Source organism: Macaca thibetana, chromosome 9, assembly GCF_024542745.1.
Source record: "Macaca thibetana thibetana isolate TM-01 chromosome 9, ASM2454274v1, whole genome shotgun sequence".
NCBI classification, from domain to species: domain Eukaryota; kingdom Metazoa; phylum Chordata; class Mammalia; order Primates; family Cercopithecidae; genus Macaca; species Macaca thibetana.
The window spans coordinates 71,735,347-71,760,497 of record NC_065586.1 but is presented as its reverse complement, the minus strand read 5'-3'; the positions used below and the strand labels follow the sequence as shown (position 1 = coordinate 71,760,497).

Here is a 25,151-nt window from a genome sequence, read left to right as displayed (position 1 = left end):
TCAAACTGTACTTTTCCTTTTTTCTTTTCTTTTTTTTATGATCCTGTTTATTATAGTCCAAGCTGCCTAATTATGTCACTGCTGGTTTTTGCAACTAACTTAATCCTCCTGATCCTTTATGAAGCGATTCGCAGACACTGAATAATGTCTACTGCTCTCCCATCCCCTTGAGGGGCAAGAATGATTTTTAATTTTTTACCTTGTAAATATACCAGATTAATTTAGAAAGTAGGATTTTTGGCTAGTAAAGCAGCAGGGATATAGGTGTGTGGGTACAGGATTCTGTGTTTCAGTACAAGAAAGAGCCCAGAAATAGTGGGTCATATAAACATATACTACTCTCCCTCCCGCCTTTTATACACAGCAAGTTCCAGCTACAAGCTTTTTTATAGATAAATAAAGCAGTTGCTTTCATGATTATAACTGTCCTGAATGGATTGTCTTCTTACAACATTCAATCTGTTTATGAGTATTTACTTTACATTAGCCCAGGGACCCTGCACTGCAGGAGTTTGCCTCTATTCCCCTGGGTGTCGGTGTCTCAAGTCTTACATCTGCTCTGTGATTGATGGAGCCTTGAATCCACGTTATTACTCTCTCACAAGCAGAAATCAAACAGGCTATTAACTACATTACTTCAAAGAACTGTTTCAATACAATCTCCTTATCTTAATTGAAACTTTCTTTGTGTGGATATTTGCTACACAGATAATTTACAGGTGCCTATCAAACATCACATTAAGGAAGAGGTAAAATTGAGGGATTTTTGGGGGGAGGGGTAAACACTATTGTGATCTGTAATTTTAAGAAGCATTCACAGTATTCGTTCAATTTATTAGATTTATTATGTTCATGGGGGTGGGGGCAGTGCTGTAAAAAGAGGGGGAAAGATATCCCTGTAATTCTATTTTGAAATTTAGCATTCATCTGACTACAAGGCTGCGGATGCTCAAAAATATTCAGACCTAGATCCCTGCAATTGTTAACATCTCAGAAACCTTATCAGAGAGATAAGGCACCGTGCATCCTAGTTCAGTGCCTACCTTGAAGAGCTGAAGAAACAGGGTTTCTAATTAGATGAAGTTCGTTACACACTTAAAGACTTACAGCACCAAAGATAGTAGAAGTTGCTTAGATGCTGTAAAGAGCTGTATAATTTTTTAAGAAAGAGATTTAATATACAATTGAGGGATACCCTCAGGCATTCTGTTGAGGTTTCCTGCATAAATGCTGCTGCATTGGTCATACAGGAAACTGACTCAGAGTCGATCTCAAATACGATCTTGTCAAAATACTGCAACTCAAGTTTTTTAATATAGGATTTATTGAACTGGATGTATATATTTACGCTAACAGGACAGAGACTAACAGAAGCCTTAGGCATGTCTATTTTTAAAAAAGACATGTAAAATCCCCCTCAGTCAAGTCCATTCTCATATGTTAAAAATGAACAAAATGGGCGATTCTAATCAAACGTCTGCAGTATGCATTATAAAGTTAAAAAGAGAGAAAGCGCAAGAGAGCTGTAATTTCTCTTTGTAACCCATGTTTATAAAATAGAAAGATCAGATGAAATTTCAAGAGATAATTAAAGAGTGATCTGCAACTCATAATTTGGCTAATGTAGAAGATTGGAGACTGAATTGTAGTCCTCCATCGTGTAGAGTTGTGATATTACTTTAAATTATTAAAATAGTTTTCGACAGCTTTCAGAATACCGGTTCTTTGGCATGGGCTTTTATTATTTATTGTAATTGGAGGATCTGCCATTTTCTTTCGTTTATCTCTGTGTGTATAGAAAGGAGATAGATTTTGCCTTTTATTACTTCCCCATGTTCTGAATCAAAAATGTGGTTTAGATAATGTTAAGTGCCCTAATTCTTACTGCAGCGGACGCAGACGTTATGAAAAGGCATAAAAATACACACAGAGGGTCTTTCCACCTCAAGTCACTGAATATGAGGCATTTGTGCTCTGCCGGGTGTATTAACTTCAGCCATGTGAATATAATTTTCATTAAAGTAATCCTGTTTCAACTAGATGCTGTGACTTGAGGTGAAACGTTGCGAAAGCGTTAAAAATAGCTTACTAGTAATTTCAACATCCTGTAATTTTATCACAGATCAAGTTTCAACTGTCATACTATACAGACCTTATTCCCCATATAGTACATGTTTACTTTTTTAGCATGCCAGACCCACTTTGGAAAGATTGGTGCCAATATAATAAAAGCTGGAGGGGGGGTGTGCTGGAAGGAGTGGGAGGAGAGCGGGGAAGGGGGTGGGGGAACGTGGGGGAAGCGAGTACACCATTTTAAATCAACACTGCGAAAATGCAATCTAGCCTGGCGGAGGACCGGCAGCTGGGTCGGAGCGAGCGAGGGCTTTGCAGTCTCTGCCTGTTCCTTGTTCTGTCGCTCTTAAGTTTCTCTGTGTTTGCATAATAGCCGTGCATGCAAACCTCGCAATGCTCCAGGGCTCCAGAACAATAAATATACACATTTAAAGCCTTTATTGTCTTACGGTTCATGCCCCCGGTTTTCAACAGCTTAATTTCTGGTTGTATTTAACTAGTTTGCAAATGGATTTTTTCAGTTTCAAACTATTATTGAGGAAGCTCCCCTCCCTTTTTTGGCGGGGGAGGGGATGGGGGTGGGGTAGGAGTCGGTATATTATTCCTGTAGCGCTGGGTTATATAAACACATTATCATTTGAGAGCGCCCTTGGCGTCCATCAGCATTGTAAACACGTACTAGTGTATATACTTCAAAATTAAAGAATGCACACGCAGAACCGGGAGCCTGAATTCATATTCTGAGCAGACTCGCTGCTCGCATTTATTGATTTATCATGCATCGTTTATTGTTCCAGTCCCTAAATGCAGTCGCTGTCCGTTCAATATTGTTTCCAAAATCCTAAGATGTGTGTGCACTGCTCACTTGTCTCTTTTTTTTTGCTGAGTATTTTTTTGCGAAGCGAACAAATGCATTAATATTTATATGTTTATATAATCGATAACCCACTTTTCCCTTCCATGTAAATAGGCATCAAAAGATAATTTAACAGATTAGTTCTCGAAAACATGGCAGTGAGGAAGCGTAATTTAACTATCAAACAAATCTACATGTCTAATAACAGCAAATCTGCTAAGGAGCATTAGAAAGAGGAGCAGCGCCCCGGAATCTCTGCAGGAAATGTTCTTTATATTAGACATATACAAGCAGGTCCTGTCAGATGCACAGCGGAGCTCGCTAGCCCTCCTCTCCTCCAAAAATCTCATCAGACGATATCCCCAGACAGGGGCGGTTAGAGAGAGAGGAATCACATCTCCACACAGTTTTAGGGTGCTTTTTATTTTTACAAATCTTTCTATGTGTTTTTCGCCTTGATCCATCCTCTTCCCGCCGAGATCGTACGGCGCCTTTCTCTCGATTATGAATTTGATCAATCCATATTTGGAAGAAAACCCATAGAGTTTTTTCAGGAGCTGAAAATTGAGTCGTTATAGAAATATTAGGACATATTTTCAATCATTTCGGTGCCCAAAGGGAGGCAAGAGCTCAGTTTTATATTGAGACATTACGCCGGCTGAAGGCAGAGAATGCGTTTCCCTGCCAGGACCTGATGCAATCCATTCAAGCCAACAAGTTTGGAGAGAATGTTGAGTTCAATCAATTCAGAACGTCGAGATGGAGCCCAACTCACTCCAGGTATTTCGCTCTCCTCCGCTCCTCCGATCCCGGCACCCCCCGGCACCCCCCAACCCCCTAGCTCACCCACACCTCTGCACCCACCCACACCCCCCACAAACTTTTCACCAAACTTTTACCCTCTGCATCCCCCAAAATCATTTTTATTGTTTAAAAAAATCCCTGCACTGATCATACATACATAATGTAATTTTACCGCCTCAGATGGGGAGGTGGGAGAAGTGGCGGTGGGGGGCCCTGAGTTTTTTTTTTTTTTTTTTTTTTAGGGAGGCAAAAAATTTGTGGGCGCTATTATTTTTCCACCCAGCGTTATATCTGTTGGGTCGTCTGTATTAAGAGAGTGGATGTGTGTGTAAATGTGTCTGGGAATAGATGTTTGTGCTCTGATGGCTACATTATTTATTTGGTGTTTTTTTCCCCCCCTGCAGTGGGTCGGCTCACCGTGTGGCTTGCACGGACCTTACATTTTCTACAAGGCTTTTCAATTCCACCTTGAAGGCAAACCAAGAATTTTGTCCCTTGGCGACTTTTTCTTTGTAAGATGTACGCCAAAGGATCCGATTTGCATAGCGGAGCTCCAGCTGTTGTGGGAAGAGAGGACCAGCCGGCAACTTTTATCCAGCTCTAAACTTTATTTCCTCCCAGAAGACACTCCCCAGGGCAGAAATAGCGACCATGGCGAGGTGGTAAACCTGTCTGTCCCTCTCTTCTTTCTTTATTATTTTTCCCCCTAGTAATGCTTATTACAGGGCAAGCTTGAAAATACTGTATTCACTTCTGCAGGCGAGCAGGATCGACTCCTTTTTTAAAGGGGTAGCGCCACTAGCTGGGGCTCGAGTATTTTGCCATTGTCAGAGTTTGGCTGTCAGCTTTACAAAGAGGATCCAACTGCTGATTTTAGTCAAGATCAAATAACTTGTTCGAGAAGGGTTTTGTTCAAGGATGTGTGTGTGTGTGTGTGCGTGTGTGTGTGTGTGTGTGTGTTCATTTGCTCTCCTGCTATTGCCTCTTGAACATCACATCCTTTTTATATTTTTTGCCTTTTGAAAATTTACCTTCGTGTCTGGCTTCGTCGTGTCTGGGTGGATTTCTTTCGGTGGGTTTCGATATTGTTCTCTCTCTTTTTTTTAAGTAAGTATTTGATATGTTTAAGAGGGCGGAAATTACGAAATGGAGGCAGAATGAGATCAAAAGCTATTGAGTTGGCAAAGACGTGTTGAATAAAGTGATAAATGACAGGTACTGGAATAATACATTCAAATAACTTGCAGATCTGCCCGGGCGGATTTCAAAGCGGTGGTGTAACAGGCACAAACACGTTAAGCATTAACAACTATCTCTCGCCCACTCCCCCTCCCCCCGGACAAGCCATTTGATGTTCTAGTTTGCAATTACTCCACGCAAAGTGGACGTCTTCCTGCGCGATCTTTGGGGGTGTGTGGGACAGGGGCGGGGGAGGGGAGGGCAGAGGGGTGTGTGCTCGCCCACTGGCCCTGCGGGTCCAGCGTTCTCCGTGCCCAGACGGCGCTCCCGGGGAGGGCGGGGAGGGACAGAGCCTCCCCGGCACGTTTCTGGGCGGCCGCGGGGGCGCTCGCCGCGCTCCCGGGAGGACGCCGGAGGTGAGCCCGCTGTCACTGGGCGCCGGGGCGGCCGCCTCCCTTCGGCTCTGTCATTTCATGTGTGACCGCAGTTCTGCGGGCTCCCCTCGTCAGCTGACCGACCTCAGCGCCGTGGTACCTACCGGGGGGAACTATTTTGGGGAGTCTGTGCCCACGGCGCAGCGGGGAGGGAGGGCGCACGGCCGCCTGGCGAGGCTTTGTGTTGCCAAAGCGAGAGCAGGGTAATCAAACAGACTTTTGAGAGCAGCTAGTGCTGTGCCAGGCTCTCGAGCTTTCGAGGTAGGTGTAAGGATCTAAGGATCTTTTTGTTAAATGAATGGTTTCCCGTTTAACTCATCCCGGGGCTCGGAGCTGCCAGTCCTTCCAGAATTCCTTGGTCTGGTGGAGTTGATAGTACTTTTGGCATTGCCAGTTCACTCCCTCTCCCCAGGATCGAATTACTCGTCAGTGGTCTATGCCGGTTAATTACTGGAGTTCGTCGAAACGTTCGCCCTCGAATCTGCCTTTTCGGAAATAAGCCCCTCCCACCTCCCCGCTCACCTCCCCCCTCCAACCTCCCTGGCCAGCTTTGGTTTTTAAATGTTCGTATTTCCCGACGTCCGCCTGCAATTTTAAAAAGGTGTTGTTTGGAAATACTGTGAAAAATCCTGCAACCTACCAACAGGTTGAGCTCTTTACCCCTCCCAAGGTCTGGCTCGGCCCCCTCCTCCGACCCAACTTTCCTGCGCAGCTGTCTTCCTCCCCCTCCCCCTCCTGATTTCTTATTATTTGCTTTTCAAATTTATTACTTCAACATGGCCTGTGATCTGGAAAAGGGAAGGATTAAATATCCAGAAAAGAACTTGTGCCTAATAGACTTCTGACTAAGTCCAGGAGGAAATTATTCAGTGTTTTATGGGATATTTTGTGGTCACTCTTTTTTTGGGGGGAGGGATTGAAATTGGGATATTTTTTAAAGACCCTGAGTTGACCCCACTTGGTCCAGTTTTAATTTTTGTTGGTGTAATTAAATGGTGAATTCTGATTTAAGAATAAAGGCTATGTTTGCCAAATGTTGCTGGAAGTGTTGACAGTGAATAGATATATTTTTAAATACATGATTTCTTTTTAATTGTTCATTATGGGGAATTGAAAGGGAACCATTGTAATGATCTCTGCATTTCGTCACTGCTATATGAGCCATACCTGAGAAAATTAATCTTGCCATTTAAAAGTAAACTCTGGGGGTTTGCAGAGGGAGATGGCTCTATTTATAATCCTCAGCTGCATATACATCGCCTAATATTATGCATGATTTGTTTTTTAATGCTAACACGGCTGGTAATTAGCTGTATGATTATACTTGTATATTTCATTAGGACTTTGGCTGATGTCATTGTGAATTATTCAGCCATATTAAAACAATTTTCAATTGAGATAATGACACGCCTCAAAATTATGCAAATGCAGGCTGCATTGTGCAAAATAATTATGACAAATGTAAAGCAGGTAGAAAGTTTCCCAATGCAGATCGGTTTTCCACCCTGGTGATGTCATTTCCCCCCTGGCCTAAGTTAGTCATTCATTAGCAGACTAGCAGCAGCAGTCTCCTCTGGAGGAGAGCCTTACAGAAACCAGCATTTACTGCTGGCACCTAGAGGGGGCAACAGGGCCCTCTCATGAAGAAATTTGCTTTGTTTTCACTTACTCCATTAACTTGTTTATATACATTTAAATGATTTTATTATTGATTTTAAATAGTTTTGAATGATGCAGTTGCCATTTGCAATATGTAACTGAAAGAGAAAGGTTTCTTGGTGATATGCACTGTTACTTGGAGAAAATGTTCAGCACATTTAATCAGCCAGTACAGTTTATTTTAAGTAACCAAATGGAGGTTAATAATTTCTTGATTGAGCTGACATCAGCATCCATTTCGAAAGGACAGCCAGGACTCAGTATGCTTTTTTTGGTTTAAGAGAATCATTCTGCCTTTTTATGATTTCTTGAAATGTAAAGACGTCAGTTCTAAAAGCAGAAAAATGATCATTGTGCAAGATTAGAAATAGCGTCCCTGTGTGGTTTGCTGTGATTTGCAGAGGGTTTTTTTTTTTTTTTTTTTTTGAATATTTTCTCATGATTTTTGTAATGATTGTGGGAGGCTTGATAAGGCAGGACTTTGTACACCCATTTTACAGATGAGGACATAGACTTGGAAAGGTTATGTGGTTCGTCAAAGGTCACCAGGCTAGAACCCAGGCTTTCTTGAAATTCAGGGTTATCTTTTCTCCCCAGTGAAACCTACCCTTGAAAGCAGAGCTTGAACGCATCATATTATATTCTAGAAGTGTGTACTAATGTGGACAGTCCCTCAGACATTTTAGAATTGTAACTAGTTAATCAGGTTTGCCAAAGGTCACCAGATGTCTAGGTAGCAAAACTATCCCTATCCTATAAAGTTAAGCTAATTCTAATCAGTGGTATATAATGATAGCAGTTATATTTTAATAGTTATTAATGATCATTAACAATTTACTATTCATTTTAATGATAATGGTGATGATTTATGTGCTTATATACACCAATGCCTTCATATATAATATTTCCAGTGTTGGCAACTGGTGTTGAGGAAAAGCATTCAAGAAAGTCACATTTTGATTCTGCACCTTGCTATTTGCTTAATCTTGAACAACCGTTAAGTACTTGGAGCCTCAGTTTCTTCAGCTGCAAAATGGGAACAAAGTAGGGATGACTATAGATTGTTGGTGAAGATCAAGAGGATTTATAGGCAAAAGAGCTTTATATACTGTAAAGTGCTTAAATAAATAGAAAAGAATTATGATTATAGTGACCTTTGTTCTAGATATTCTTAACTTTATAAACAATAAAAAAATAACTTTTGTGTCTATGTGGAGGTTCTTGGACCTAAAAATGATACCATCTTAAATTACCATGAAAATGAATAGCAGGGCCATGTGCAAGGAGTTAAGTGTCTTTAGTAATTACTTACAATTGCCACATTCAGCCAGTAGCTCTTCAGAGGAGGAAAATGGCAAAGTAGGCGGGTAATTGGTTCTGTTACTGGATAACTTCTGATTACATTCATTTTCCAATTGCCAAGTGCTTAATCTACTGGCAGTATACCCTCTTAAAATGGGTGGATATGCAAGCGTGGATTTCAGCCTGACCAGCCATCGCTGGGATTTTACGAGAAGGTTTGCTGGTCACCTCAACTGTGCATGTGGATGGCTAAGCTAATGATGTCCAGGAGTCAAGATCAGACATACCTGGATGTTACAGATTCTAGCATGCATTCAGGATTTCTAAAAGTGATTTGGTTATCACCAGCCTCACTGCTGAATTAAAAAATGCTAACAATCCATGTTCTGGGGCCCCTATTGAAATCTACTTAAATAGAATATCTAGAGTTGGGTCCAGGAGTCTGAATTTTAAATATTTAAACAGTCTCAGTCTAGCTGTGTGATCTCGGGCAAGTTCTAAACTCTCTGTGCCTCCGTTTTCTCATCTGTAAAGTGGAAATACAGTCCTTATTTCCTAGGATTATTTTAAGGATTAAATAAGTTAATATATGTAAAATGCATATACACAAAGTTGACACATAGTAGATATTTCAGTAATGGTTGACTGTTGTTATTATCATTAATATTAGCGTTATACTCACTGAGGTTTGAAACCACTACCATGGAGCTTACTGAAGAAAGGTTTTCTGTGTGAGAGAATGGCACCTAGGTTAGTTTGCTAGGACACATGGGCTTCCAAGTCCTACCAAACCAGGCTGTCTTTCATCTCTATGTTGGCTTTAGCTGTGTCGCCAAAATAAAAACTGTCTTAAGGATTTACATTTTACTGCAGAAGTAAGCTGTCAACTGGATCAGCAGGTTTGTTTTTGTTTTTTTTTTTTTCCAAAAGATTACCTGATTTGATCATATCTGGAGTTAGGCAGACACATTCTGGAATCTAGAAGGTGCTGGATTGGTCGTGCTCTTCTTTTTGGATAGCTCCTCAGTCTTGGTCTATAACCATAAGGTAATTTTTTAGAGATTTCTGAGACCTCTTAAATGACCACACTGGCCTTTGACAATTGCTTTAACTTTTTTAAGCCTCAGTTTCTTCCTCTGTAAAATAGATTTAATGATCTCAACTGTGCTGGGAATCAGAGATAATAATGAAAAGGGTCTGGAATCTAGCATAGTACCTATACATGAGAGTTCAATGAATAATGGTTGCACTTATAATAGTTATTACTTATTTTTAGTAATCATCTTAAGCTAAGAAAAGGAATTATCTTTACTTTCTACCAAGCAGGTCTTTTAGAACAAAGATAAGATGTAAAGAATTGCATGGAGAGAAATTACTGGACTGTGACAAGGGTCACCCAAATAAGGCCTGAAGGCCAAATCTGGCCCACTGTCTGTTTTTGTGAATAAAGTTTTATTGGAATGTGGCCATGCTAATTTGTTTAAGGCTGCTCTCAGGCTCCAACAGCAGAGTTGAGTTCTTTTGACAGTTACCAGATCGCTGGTAAAGTGGAAATATTTGCTATCTGGGTTTCTACAGAAAAACTTTGCTGAACCCTGGCCTATGCAGTTGATCTGCCAGAAGGTAGATGATGTGTACCTGTTTTTCTTTCTTACTTGAGTTTTGGCCAGGAACCAGTAATATCAGAAATATAAGAAATTTAAGTACTATAAGAAATTGTACATTAATATTATATCATTAACATTTACGTATCCAATCCAATTTCACCATTGATTCTAGGACATTAAAATTTGAGAATGAGTGAAATAATATTAAATTATATTTTATATGGTTAAGATCAAAACTTTAGCCAATATTAGTATTGTCTATCTTGAGTTAATAAAAAACTACTCCTGAAGTTCTATGTGCTCAGTACTCTGGTAGGTGAAGAGATGGATGCAAAATGGTTTGTGATGTGACCCGTTTTCTGAATAAATTTATCAATCTTGATAAGGAGATGAGATCAACATGTCTAAAAATGTAAAAGCAGTATGACACACAACACGTCAGTAAATTGTGCTTATAATACATGTAATAGGCATCCAAAGGAAGGCTCCCAACCATCATGTTTTTTGGGAAAAGAATTCATTAAATTTCTCAGATGTTGACTGAAGACCTACTGTGTGCTGGCACTTGGATACAAGAGATTAAGAAGAATGGTTTCGGCAGGGTGCGGTGGCTCACGCCTGTAATCCCAGCACTTTGGGAGGCCAAGGCGGGCGGATCACGAGGTCAGGAGATGAGACAATCCTGGCTAACACGATGAAACCCCGTCTCTACTAAAAATACAAAAAAAAAATTAGCCAGCTGTGGTGGCGGGCGCCTGTAGTCCCAGCTACTCAGGAGGCTGAGGCAGGAGAATGGAGTGAACCGGCGAGGCGGAGCTTGCAGTGAGCCGAGATCGTGCCATCGCACTCCAGTCTGGGTGACAGAGCAAGACTCCGTCTCAAAAAAAAAAAAAAAAAAAAAAAAAAGAGAATGGCCTCTGCTCTCAAGGAGTTGCCAGACTGCCTTTATAGACAGACAGTAATCACAGAAAAGCCATCAGACTCTTTCCATCTGGGTTCCTTAGTTTGAGTTGAGATGAACTGAGATCATTATTTGTTTGTAGCATTTCTTAATCTTTCTGGAAATTAGAAAATACTGTCTTCATCTTTGAATTATCACTCCCTGGACACATATTTGTAGAGCACCTGTTATGTGCCAGATCCTATTCTAGGCCCTGGGGATACAACATGAACAAGACAGACAAAAATCACTGCTCCCAGGGAGCGTATAGTTCAGCGGTTGGTTGTAACCTCTTGTGCACTTTATAGTTATCTGTGTTCTTTTCCTTTACCTTGTCGCCTGACCCCATGCTCCCCCCACCATAGTGCTGTTCTCAGGAGCAGGCAGTTGTGTCTTACTCACCTATGGGTGCTCTGCAATATTTAGTGCTATTCAGTGAGTATTTTTTGAGTGACTGAACCACATAATTAAAATGCCTTCTTGCACACAGTCTACCTTTTTAAAGCTTTATCCAGTTTCTTTCTGGCAGATGACCAGTGACCAGTCATCCACATGTGGGCCAGATCGAGGACCCCATCTCACACTTCTTCTTTCTCTTCCAAAGTCTGTAGTCATTTCGCACTGTAGAATGTGAAACTGTGGGAAGTGGTTTTTTCATAGGGGCACCCACCAAAGAAATAAGCAAATATTTGAATGATTAGGCTGGAGACAGCATCTCTGTTTCGCTGGGTAATTTTCCAGTCTCAGCAGTCAACCCATAAAAAGTCACGGCTTTGTGGTGGCAACCTATGAAAAGACTAGACTTCAGGGAAGAAGATTCACTCCTCACCTGGTGTTGGTTGGCAGTTCATACGAGCCAGCATGTTCTGCAGGCTGATGGTCTTAACGAGGCCACGTGTTTGATAGTGCCTCAAAATTGTAAGCAATTAAAACCTCTCTTGACAATTAGACTGTCAGGCACATACTAAGGAAGTGTTATTTTTATGAAATACAGGAGTCCATACATGTAAATACTTCATTATTAATTATTAATAAAGCATGCCATTGTTCCTAGTGGCATCTAGTGATATATGACTCAAGCTCATTTATCAAAGTCTAGTTTTAACCAATATCCAGAATATAATTGCTTGAATCAAATGCGTTCACTTGTCATTTTTTATAGCCAGTGTAGTTGGATATTTGCCATCTTCTACTCAGAATAATATTGTAGCGAGTGACTACCCGTTGCCTTGGCTTTTAAGGAAATTTAAAACAAATTTATCGATTGTTGGCTTAAGGATTCATTTGCCTCTCAGAGATGTGGTCATGGATTCCCTTATTTCTTGAAGAATCTACACTCGCACAAATCCAAGAATGGATTTTTCTGGCCACACTGTGTTCCTCACTGACTTGCTGGAGATGAGAACCTTGGCCTTAGCCCTCCAGCGTACATCCCTCGTGCCCTGGACTGTGAGCATCAGTATCGACAACACATTTCAAACACGCAGATGATGATGATTATTGAAAGGGTGCTTTAGAATCATGCTAATGGCATCAATCTCTCGCACACACTTGGGTAAATTAATTCTGCTTTTAAAATCAGATGCACTGTTAGCAGCGTTAAAGATGGATATTTGACATTTATCACGCAGACTAGGATGGGTGGTTTAATTACGTGAATTTTCTGTAGGATCTTTGTGGCTGTATAAATAGACACACAGTGGCGTGTGTCCTTGGCATATGACCATCAAGTTCACAGTCACATCTCCATTCCTGTGCCCCAGTAAGAACCCCCAGGCGGCAGAGGCCAAATGTTGCTAGTCAATCTAGAGAACCCATAAACATCTTTTCCCCCACCTTTCTTTTCTCATGACTCCAAGCACACCCGGCCTATGAAACACCCCTTCCACCCCATAGTTGAGTTCCAAGCCTGATCAGTGGCACTAAACATTAAACTCTTGTCTTTGAGAATAATGGGCTTTGCTTTCTATACCCTCAAGCATGTTGAGCTACTGTGCAAGCTGGAAAATAAAAATGTTCTAATTGTGTCTTTTAAATAAGCATAGGAGTGAATTAATTAGACCATATTTTGTCTTTAGTTGCTTAGTTACACAATAGTATTCCTGAGCACGAGTAAGATAAATTGGCTCTTTTTGTGCTGCTTGTCCCTTAATCATAATTACTGTATTGCTTAGGAGAGTAAAGCTTACATAGACTTTGAATTTTTTATTAATAGTCAAAAATATGCATATGATATATAAAGTATATGCTGTTCAACCTGTTTTATATGTGGGAAGAAGTTTTATTGTGGTGGTAACATTTGCATTAGTTGCTCAAAGATGTAGTTCTGGGAAATACATAATTGAAATGTTTTTGAATTGCTTTTTCTGGCCTTTTCAATCTTATTCAAAATAATAGTGCCTCCAGTCCTGGAGCAGTCATTCTCATTTGATTTAACATCTTTCTTTGCACTGCATGCGCGGCACCCAGTTTTAACCCTGCAGAGCCTAGATGAAGTTCTGTGATTCATAGGCTATACATTGTGCCTTACGTTTTTTGGCTCATGCTCTCAGGGCTTGGGGGGCAGGGGGCAGAAGGGTGCCTTTGTCTTGCCATCATTATTCCAACGCCCTTTGCCCTTGGCTCACTTCCATGCTCCTTAAGGAAGGTTCTAGGGTTAGAGAGTGTAAGAGTTTGTTTTAGCATGAGCTGGACAACTATCTGTGCTTGCCTTCTGGGGTCTTACAAAATGTGATGTTGCTACTGAAGCTTGGGCTTCTAACCCGCTACCCCAACCCTCCACCAAGGAGGGCAGCCGGAGTTCGACGGCTTGATAGAGTTATTGAAAAATGAGAGAGTCTGGATTATGACCCAGGATACTTGCTTGGTAAATGTATGTGAAAATTGACTCCATTGTTCTATTGTATTTGAAAAGCAAGTAAATTATTTACAGATATTTGCTAATTAAAGCATGTGTTGTTTCACAAGCATAAAGGAACACAGTATAACTGGAGACAAAGAACTAAGTGCAAATAATTTAAACTCACTAATACTGTGTATTCTTCTTAAGGCAGGAATATTAATGTGTATATATAGGGTATTGGTCAAAAGGTACAAACTGTTAGTTATGAGATATCGTATATATATGTGTTCATCTTGTATCTAGAGATCTAATGTATAGTATAGTGACTATAGTTAATAATACTGTATTGTATACTTGAAAATTGGTAACAGAGTAGATCTTAAGTGTTGTTACCACATCAAAAAAGGATAACTATGTGAGGTGATGAATGTTAACAACTTGACTGTGGTCATCCTCATGATATATCTGTATATCAAATCATCACATTGTATACCTTAAATATATACAACCATCATATTGTATACTTTAATGTATACTATTTTTGTTAGTCAGTTATACTTCAATAAAGCTGGAGAAAAAATATGTATATATGCATATATATAATTATGTATGTATATATATGCATGTTTATATATACACACACACACACACAGATAACTTGTCCTGTTATCTCTGTATACATTACACATATATATACATATGGTTTTTTTAACCCTTCCAAGGGAAGGCTCACACGCTACAGGGATAACAAGTCAAGTTACCCTCGCGTTGCTTGTCACTAGGCTTGCCCTAAGCTCTCTAATGGAAGATGAGATGGAAACGTTTTGACAGAATACTGTTTTCCGTTTGGTTCAATTTTTGCTTGCCATTATCTAGTTTGAGCTCAGCTCAGAGTATCACCAGAAAGAAGGCAAATTAGCTAGATACAGTATCAGAGAATAAAAATGTACTCACCCATTCCCTTGTCCTCAGACTTTCCTGAATGTGATAGGCTCAGGTTTACTTGTTTTTATTCTGTGACTATGCAACTTTGGCAGTGTTCTGGTTGGAAATTTGCATTGTGGAAAAGACGCTGGTGATACAAGGCAAAGGGCAGACCAGTGAAGGTCAGATGCAGGAAAGGTCATTGATAATGTTCTCAGAGACCTTTTCCTGGCTGCAACTTTGGTGTATCCATTGGTAAAACTGGTCCCTCTGGCTCTGCTATCTGCCAACATGTTTGGTTTTAGGCATGGCTAGCTTAAAGTCCCTTGGTATTGTTGATAACGATGGTCAAGAAGATTCGCCATGGTTATTTAGGAGAAACGCTCATGTCTAATTTGCTATGGACATTTTGGTAGATTCACAGGATAACAGGTTAAAAGAGGTTGAGGAGAACAAATCCAGCCCTCTTTATTTAATAGATGCAGAACCTGAAGCCCAGAAAAATCTTGGACATGTCCTCAGAGCTAGCGAGTGACAGAAGTGGAACTAGGATTCAGTGTTCTCAGGTACCACAGTCTGGTCTGCTGTTTTGGGGAAGGGGCTGCTCTCTTGAGGTCATGCCCTGAGGGAAGTAGGCAAGTGCTTTCCATGGCTGTGTTCTTGGTAGGCCATTCTAGTGCCCTGTCTTATGCCAGTGCATGGTGCCATGGGGGATATCACTTTTATAAAACAACTCATGGAGAATATGCACTTTACTGGAATGGCAGGATACTTTGTTTTGTTTGTTTGTTTGTTTGTTTTTGGATGGAGTTTCACTCTTTTCACCCAGGCTGGAGTGCATTGGTGCAATCTCAGCTCACCGCAACCTCCGCCTCCCGGATTCAAGCGGTTCTCCTACCTCAGCCTCCCGAGTAGCTGGGATTACGGGCATGCACCACCCATGCCTGGCTAATTTTGTACTTCTAATAGAGATGGGGTTTCTCCATGTTGGTGAGGCTGGTCTTGAACTCCCGACCTCAGGTGATCTGTCAGCCTCAGCCTCCCAAAGTGCTGAGATTATAGGTGTGAACCACTGCACCTGGTCCTGGAATGGCAGGATACTTAACAGAGATTTAGTGATTACACAGAAGTCAGGATTGATACTCAGGATCCCAGACCAGACATCGCCTTCATTTCCATAATTTTTCCTGAAGCCGGGAGGGCCCTCTAATGGGATGCTATTTATATTGGCTGAAGAAAAGCTTCGCCAAAAGGTGGCAATGTTGGTAATAAATGGAACTGGTACTTCTGCCAACATCTGATACTCATGGATGGTTTCATCATTTAGAAGTGTGTATCTACTATGTGCCTACTATATATCAGTTTTCCGTTCTGGGGATATAGTAGTGAGCAGTGAGTGACTAGTACACAAAGATTTCTGTTCTCAGAGAGCATATTTTCTCTCCTATAGTAAGAAGGAAGAAGCAACTTGATTAATTTGTCCCAAATGGAGGGAAAACCATCTCCATACATTGTAGTCTTAAAACTGAATTCACGCTTCCCTTAGAGTGCTTTCTCTTCTCTGTGTATTCACAGCCTAGAGAAAATGCCCTACCTTTCCCTTTCCCGAAACCATCCGCAAAATGTTCACCCACAGTGTTTTCAATGAAGTCAAAGTCACGATATTTTCCATTAATTCAGTGACCACTTATGTATCAGGCATTGCAAAAACATTAACATATAAATTAAATATAAATAAAATATCTCATTTAATTCTCATAGCTAGTCTATAATGTCAGTAGTATTTTGACATTTCCATACTTTGTAGATGATGCAGCTGAGGCCACAGAGGTGTTAAAGGAACTTGCCCAAGGTCACACATAGGTGAGACTCAAGAGTCAGGATTGAAACCCATATTCTCCCGATGCTGCCAAGACCAGTGGGCGAGCTTTGTTTCTCGTTATAACTTTAGAACATATTGAGAACTCTCAACATTAGCATTGGGACTTTCACTATATACTGATGTATTCTTTAATTGAGTCTTCGTGAAAGCTTCTTTCCTGCTCTTTAGGGACCTGCACAGTTGACTGATACCCAGATAACAGTAATACCCTACACACGGGTAATACACTTTCAAAGGGCGCTTTAGACTCCACATAGCGCCTTTCTCACGTTTCACGAGAGAGAAATCTCAGGCTCAGTACCTCCAGCGTGCCTTTGTGTGCAGCCCAGCACTGGGCACTGGAGAGAGAGAGGTGGAAAACCAGGCAGATCCTGCCCCCACGGAGCTTACCATCAGGTGGGGACCACACGCATAGTATATAAACTTATCACAAACAAAGGGGTGATTTTGTGATGTGGTCAAGGGGATGAAGGGAAAATATAAGTACCTCTGTCAGGGGTACATGATTTTGTCAGAAAGGTCTTGGGAGGCATTTTAGAAGAAATAACATTTGAGGGGAAGTCTAAAGGGATCTGGGGGCGAAGATTGGGAAGTTTCTAGGCAAGGTGTAGGGTGAGCAAAACCTCCCTGCAGAATGGTTTCTGGGCTGGGCTTGGCCTTGGTGAATTCAATAGCCAGGTTAGAGATACCCACTGATGCCCACTGGAGACACCTATTGGTCTAGGTATCATCTAGACACCTGGGGTGCATATTTAGAGCTAATGTACATCATTTGGCTGTGGAGATGGTTGAAAACAGGGCAAGCTAAGGCAAACTAAGGCCCATAGGCCAATTCTGATCTACTACCTGTCTTGTTCGTTTGTTTGTTTGTTTGTTTGAGACAGAGTCTCGCTCTGTCGCCAAGGCTGGAGTGCAATGGCACGATCTCGGCTCACCGCAACCTCCGCCTCCCAGGTTCAAGTGATTCTCCTGCCTCAGCCTCTGGAGTAGCTGGGATTACAGGTGCCCGCCACCACGCCTGGCTAATTTTTGTATTTTTAGTAGAGATGGGATTTCACCATGTTGGTCAGGCTGGTCTTGAACTCCTGACCTCAAGCAATCCACCCACCTCGGCCTCCCAAAGTGCTGGGATTACAGGCGTGAGCCACTGTGCCCAGCCTTGTTTGTTTGTTTTTGAGATAGGGTCTCACTCTGTCACCCAGGCTGGAGTGCAATGGCGTGATCTTGCCTCACTGCAACCTCTGTTGCCCAGGTTCGAGTGATTCTTGTGCCTCAGCCTCGTGAGTAGCTGGGATTGCAGGCAGGTGCCACCCCACCCAACTAATTTTTGTATTTTTTTAGTAGAGATGGGGTTTTGCCATGTTGGCCAGGCTGGACTACCTGTTTTTGTAAATAAAGTTTTATTAGCACAGAGCCATGCCCACTTGTTTACAAATGGTCTCCAGTAGCTTTCGCACTATAGTCGCAGAGTTGGGTAGTTGCAGCAGAGACTATATACCACACAGAGCTTAAAACATTTACTATCTGGCCCTTATAAAAAATGCCAACCCCTCATTTAAAATAATATTAATAAAAGTAATAGTAAAACTAGGTCCTGACAGATTAATATGTGACATTTCATTTACTCTTCTAACAGTAATACTGTGAGGTAGATTCTAGTGTCATCTCCATTTTGCGGGAGGGTAATCTGAAAGGTTAGGTAACTTGTCCGGGTTTCCAAATTCACTCATCTGATAAATGACAGAGACTGAATGGGAACTCAAGCTGTCTTGATTCCAAAATGCAGGTGGCAGAAACGTTGTGCTGTCCTATTTACAAGTAGAGGAAACGGGAAGTATCAGAAAAGGGTGGTGAAGTTAGCTGAGGTTTTACTCTGTGAAATGAAACTGCACAGCAGCTGTATCCATCTTTCAAGGTCCCATTCAAAACCCACCTCCTCCTTGAGGTCTTCCATTGACTGTCTAGGAACAAAGAAGCCACAGAGGCACAAGTGTAAGGGCCCTCTGGGTCAGGCAGATAAGATCTATGAGTGACTGGGCCAGGTCTTGGAGACAATATGATATTCAGGGGAACTGGGGAGTGTATGACTGGTTTGAGGCATGCCTCTAAAGTGTTCCTCTTGAGCCAGGTGCCATGGCATGTGCATGTAATCCCAGCTACTTGGGAGGCTAAGTGGGGAGGATCACTTGAGCCCAGGAGTTCAGGGTGAACCATGATGGCACCACTGCACTCCAGCATGGGCAGCAGAGTAAGACCCTGTTTCTAGTTAAAAATAATAATAATAATAATTAAAAAAAATAAAATGCCCTTCAGTTTCAACCTAGCATTGCTGGGCAGGAATGTCATTCTGAGATATTGCCAAATCTTTCCATTTTTCAAGAGAAACCAGAAACCTAGATTTTCTTGTGATTTTAGTTGACTATTTATTTATTTATTTATTTATTTGAGACAGAGGCTTGCTCTGTCACCCAGGCTGGAGTGCAGTGGCACCATTTCGGCTCACTGCAACCTCCACCTCCTGGGTTCAAGTGATCCTCCCTGCCTCAGCCCCCTGAGTAGCTGGGATTACAGGCACGTGCCACCATGCCCGGCTAATTTTTGTATTGTTCGTAGAGACGAGGTTTCACCATGTTTGTTAGGCTGGTCTCACTGTGCCTGGCCTAATCCAATTTTTAAAACACTCTCTGTAGGCCAAACAAAATGTGTCTTCTGTCCAGATGTGGCCCACAGGCTGCCACCTTGCCATCTCTAGAGCAAAGCTTTGGACTCTTGCAGTTTTTAAAACTTTCTCATATTTGGCCCATTTTCTGTAACTAAGGCAAAAAGAACCGTTGGTCCCAAAGGGGCTGTTAAAAACGGGGTGGAGACAACCAGGTGGATAAAGCCAGGGCTCTGGAGTCTGGAGGGATGGGGAAGAGATGTGCAAGAAGAAGAGCTTGGCTCTGCCCTGGAGCCTACATTTAGGCTTGAGGAGGGAGGCAGGGACAAGCTGTGGAAAGCAGCACATGAGTGTGAAGGTGACCTATAGCCATCCTGGAAGGTGTCCTGGAGAAGGGGCCCTTGAAAACACCTAAGGATGGATGAGGGTGAGAGATTAGAAAATCCTAGGCAGAAGCAAAGCCATAGGCAAGTAGGAAGGAAGGACATACCAATACCGGATATGGTCTGGATTTGGTAAGAGAGCACAGGTCTAGTGGGAAATGAGGTAGACTGAGGCCAGACCTCAGGGAGTCTAGCATGTCATGTGGACTGGAATCTGAAGGCAGTGCTGCCGAATACATTCACACATCTGTTTTCTCTTTCTAATTAGAATATAAACCCTTAGCCTTGAAGACTGGTAGAATGGAGCGTGAATATTTACTCTGCCAGTTAGTAGCTGTGTGTCGTCTTGGCCAACTTGCTTAATCTCTCTGGCATCTCAGTTTCTTACCTGTGAAATGACTTGATCTTGCTGGGCTAAGAATGTCAAGTGAGATGCTTTTGGGCAAAGAGCACAAAACCATGACCTGGCTTATCCTAGGTCTGCAGCAAATGTTGGTTATTGACCCTGCCCTCCCTGGTCAGGGACCACATTGTAACATTTGAAGTCTTAGTGCTAGACTGTTAATAACTCCTTAATAACTAATTATGGGTTGAGGTATTGGACTATTATTTGAAAAACAGGAACTAAGGAAACCATCATGTTAAATAGAGTTAAACTTCCTGGTTTTGCATTTACCCCAAAAGACTTCTCCTGTGTTTAGGTTCAACATTTTTTATCTATATCGGTGATTTCCAGTCACTTTGAAGGAGACATGTTGGAATCCACTCTATTCTGTTCCATGTAGATGTCAAAGGTACATTAGGGGCCAGGCATGGTGACTCATGCCTGTAATCCCAGCACTTTTGGGAGGCTGAGGTGGGCAGATCACTTGAGGTCAGGAGTTTGTGACCAGCCTGGCCAACATGGTGAAACCCTGTCTCTACCAAAAACACAAAAATTAGCTGGGCGTAGTGGCATGCACCTGCAATCCCAGCTACTCAGGAGGCTGAGGCAGGAGAATCTCTTGAACCTGGGAGGCAGAGGTTGCAGTGAGTCAAGATTGTGCCACTGCACTGCAACTCCAGCCTGGGTGACAGAGCCTGACTCCATCTCAAAAAAAAAAGAAAAAAAATGGTACATTAGGGGACATCTCTTCCATTGGCCACGACAAAATTAACTGAGATAGGAGGATGATGGAGTCAGGAGACAAAATTGGCTTTCCAGACGTTTGATCTAAGTGCCCCACCCTCCACCCTGCCCTTTCATGATGCAACCATCAAGAAATTTGGTGTTGAGCTGCGAAACATGCAAAACATTGAATTCATTTTAAATAAACCCACTATGCCTCCATTTTAGAAAAGTTTCCTGTATTTTCTTTTCTTAAAAACACCCCTAACTTGAAAATTTGCTTCATCCCCTTGTCCCCTTCCTCACCTCATTTGGGGGTGGTCATGGTAGGGGGTGTATTCCAATCCAACTCTTTGAAAGATGCAAAAAGCATCAGCCAGACCATGTAAAGGGAAAGGTCCCAGCCAAAATGGCTGGGGGAATCTCAGAAGGATCCTCCAAATAGAGAGAGCCTGCTGGGCCATTAAATCCTTTTGCTTTGGGTTAATCCCACAGTGTATATCAGATGACTAGAATTCAGATGAAAACACTGCTATAGTACTCAATCTTCTCGCCAAATGGTTCCAAAATATATGGGTTGCAAATACAGAAAAAATAACTGAATTCGGTGTTTCTTAAGTAAAGTAATCTGTTCCATTCTGTTCCTTGTGAATATTCTCTGTAATAGTCTAATTGTGTTTTGTGCTTCTGGGGCCTGAGTGTGTTTTTAGCAACAATGCATTGGTTGTAAAATATGCATCCCCAACTATGTGGACAGGCAAGAAAGAGGGCTCTCGTAAAAAGGCTGAAGGGTTTTTGTTTGTTTGTTTGTTTGTTTTTTTAATGCAGATCATATGAATCACATAAATGGTGTTGTCTTTAAAAATTATCAACAAGCTCTGGGTGCGTTTTTATTTCTTTATATTATAGGTCCTGTTTCTCACTCCACATTTTTGATATTACTAGATCAGGAATTCAATAGACAGCCAAGCAGGTGTTCAAATCACTCCTGACCCCCAGAATTCCTTAAATGACCCCTTGAGGCAGTGGAGTGAAAACATTCTCAGCATGTCAGAATATTGAGATATCTCGGTTGCCTTAAATTTTTTTTTTTTTTTTTTTGCCTTAATCTTTACAGGCTTTTTTGTGTGTCCTTTTTTTTCTCTGCTTAAGCCAAGAGGAATCTTGCTTCAATCTTGGCCATGAGGATTGGGGGACTGGAGGACAGGGTCTGCAGATTGTACTTACAGTTAATACAGTTCTAACTGCTCAGCTGTGCCAGCTAACTTTTCTAATTGGTCTTTGAAAGATGAATCTTTTTTTTTTTTTTTTTTTTCCTGAGATGGAGTTTCACTTTTGTTGCCCAGGCGGGAGTGCAATGACGCAATCTCGGCTCACTACAACCTCCACTTCCTGGGTTCAAGTGATGCTCCTGCCTCAGCCTCCCGAGTAGCTGGGATTACAGGCACCTGCCACAACACCTGGCTATTTTTTTTTTTTTTTTTTGTATTTTTAGTAGAGACGCGTTTCACCATGTTGGCCAGGCTGTTCTCGAACTCCTGACCTCAGGTGATCTGCCTGCCTTGGCCTCCCAAATAAAAGATGACTCTTAAATGAGTAGAAGGAAAAAAAAGGAAGATGGGGCTTGGAATTCTCATATGGTAGTTAAGGGCATAACATAATATTGCTATTGAAAAAATATAACATTTCTATTTTTAAATATAGGCCTTTGACTATAACCTTTATTCAATTAAATTCAATCAATATTTATTAGGAGGTACCAGGGTGATAAAGGGATGAATAAAATCAGCTTCTTTCTCTCTAGTTAGAGGAGATAAATTGGCAAGTTTATACTGCCTCTTTCATAGTGAAAAATACACTCACATTGTTAAATAGTATTCTTAGAAATTTCTATGGATAATCCCCCAAAATGAAAGATCTCTCGTACAGGCAGTTGATTTAGGATTTAGGTAGTTGCACAAAGTATTTTACTATTGGTTTGTTGTCATCTCTGCAGAAAATTATCTAATTTCTAGGCATACTTCAAACATATTTAGCACCTCATTTTACAAACTTTATTTTATTGTCACACAATGGCATGTAAATGTGTCCTGTGTTAAAGATGGTTGTATCGGTTATCTATTGTTGTGTAACAGATTACCCCAGATTTGGTGTCTTGTTAAAACAACACTTACTATCCACAGTTTCTGTGGGTGGCAAGTCTGAATAAGGCTTATCTGGGTGCCTCTTGCTAAGGGACTCTCAAAGCTGCAGGCAAGGTGTCCTCCCCAGCTGTGGCCATCTGAAAGCTCTGTAGAGCGAGGATCTATTGATACTTCAGGCCCACTCACTTGCCTATTGACAGCTCTCAGATCTCTCAGGCTGTTGGACTAAGGCCCTCAGTTCCTCTCTGGCAGTGGGCCTGGGTCTTCCTGGCTTCCTTGCTGGGCCACGTGGGCCTCTCCATAGGGCAACTCAAACATGGCAACAGACTCCCCTCAGACTGTAAGGTGTAGGAATGAGACACAAGCCATAGTCTTTTTATAACCTGATGCTGAAAGTGACATCCCGTCACTTTTGCCTAATTCTGTTTGTTAGAAGTGAGGCATTATTATCTAGCCCACACTCAAGAGCAGGAGATTATTACAAGGTTGCGTATAATCTCAGGGGACCATCTTCAAGGCCACCTATTACAGCTGGCAACAGAGCCAGTCACTTTAGTGTACAGCTCATCTGATGAGGGTTGAAAGGTATTCTTCTTACTCTGTTTTGCTTTTTTCCTTTTTTCCCTTTTATTATTTGTTTATCTATTTATTTATTTTTGAGACAGAGTCTTACTCTGTCACCTAGGCCGGAGTGCAGTAGTGTGATCACGGCTCACTGCAGCCTTGGCCTCCCTGGCTCAAGCGATCCTCCCACCTCAGCCTCCCGAATAGCTGGGACCACAGGCGTGCACCACTGTGCCCAGCTAATTTTTTGATACAGTCTCCTTGGGTGGTTCCTCCCAAACATCTCCCCACTCTTCAGGGCATATAACTATAGATGACATACAAAGTAGACTGCAGATTGCCATAATCTTTTGAAGATTTGTTAGTCCTACAGCATGTCAACAAGCCGTATTGGGTCTTTTTTACATCTAATGTCTTGATCATTGCATTTGGAGAGTTTTGCTGGAAAGGGCATTGTATCTGGTTAGATGAGAAATCGGCAGAGAGAAATGAGGAAGGAGGATCCTGTAGCTAATATAAACAGGCTCCTTAATGCATAAGAAAATAGGTATGTTTGGGCTGGGTGTGGTGGCTCACACCTGTAATCCCAGCACTTTGGGAGGCCAAGGTGGTGGATCACCTGAGGTCAGGAGTTCAAGACCAGCATGGCCAACACGATGAAACCCCGTCTCTACTAAAAATACAAAAATTAGCTGGGCGTGATGGCACATGCTTATAGTCCCAGCTACTCAGGAGGCTGAGATAGGAGAATCGCTTGAACCCGGGAGGCGGAGGTTGCAGTAAGCCGAGATCACGCCACTGCACTCCAGCCTGGCTGACAGAGTGAGACTCTGTCTCAATAAAAAGAAAAGAGAAAATAGGCATGTTTCATGCACAGTGGTTCAGGAGGGGCTTTAAATCACGTTGGCATAATGCCCATGGAAAGACGACCTAAAAATCCACATGCGAGGGATTCTTGTCCCAGGTGTGTTTCTCATGAGTGTATCTACAAGAGGTGAGCATCTCCTGGCTCTCCTTCCACCTTGTGTATATGTCAGGAGAGAGGCTGGTCTACCATCTTTTAAATTTTGTGCAAGTTAACTGTTTTGTGGGAAGACTCAATGATTTTTCTTTCTGGAAGGGTGCAGTTTGGTCTTCAGCAAAGTGCTCACAACATACATATGTAGGCATTAGAGGTTTGAGAAAAAGATAGTATTAAACAGATTCTGGCCAATGCTTTTTTTAATGCATAATGATGTTCAGTGATACTGGTTAATTTTTAATAATGGAAATTGATTTATGGGGTGGCTTCCATGTTAAACCTAGTGGGAACTTAAAGAAAAGCGGCCTGGATTCAAATTGAGGAGCATGCATCAGCAGTAAGACATACACATGGGGCATGTTGTGTGTTTTTCGTTTTTTAGCCTCAAATGTACCATGTACCATGTTTCTCCCAGTGGCTTCATGCATGCTGTTCCCTCTTCCCACAATGTCCTGTGTTCTTCCCCATCTTCCCTCACCTCTTAACTTGGCTGCTTCCTTTTCTTTCTCAGGGTCTGAACAGAGAGACCTTTCCTGATCACTCAATTTCAGTCATCCCTGGTTCCACCCCTTGCCCCATCAATGCCTCTTCTCATCCTTTTGCATCAGATTTTGTTTATTATCTGGCTCTTCTGCCCAGTCCACACATACATGACTGTCTGCTCTAGAAGGGTAGGGGTTTTGTCTGTTTTATTCCTGGCTGTAACCCCAGTGACTGGCATACAGTTGGTGTTCAATAAATATTTGTTGAACTGATAAAATCACTTATGA

At 41.8% G+C, this 25,151-nt stretch overlaps 1 protein-coding gene across 4 annotated transcripts in view; it reads left to right on the top strand.

Moving 5' to 3' along the window:
* The first annotated feature begins 3,231 nt into the window (after positions 1 to 3,231).
* ARID5B (AT-rich interaction domain 5B) overlaps positions 3,232 to 25,151 on the top strand; it is a 193,903-nt gene continuing 171,983 nt past the window's right edge. The window contains exons 1-2 of one of the 4 annotated variants that reach the window (XM_050803016.1): positions 3,232 to 3,709; positions 4,138 to 4,392. In XM_050803016.1, the coding sequence (XP_050658973.1) occupies positions 3,689 to 3,709; positions 4,138 to 4,392 (276 nt within the window). In that variant the 5' untranslated portion in view covers positions 3,232 to 3,688. Of the gene's footprint in view, positions 3,710 to 4,137; positions 4,393 to 5,246; positions 5,443 to 5,506; positions 5,608 to 25,151 lie in introns of those variants that run through there. The other 3 variants (XM_050803017.1, XM_050803019.1, XM_050803018.1) reach the window with 3 other exon arrangements.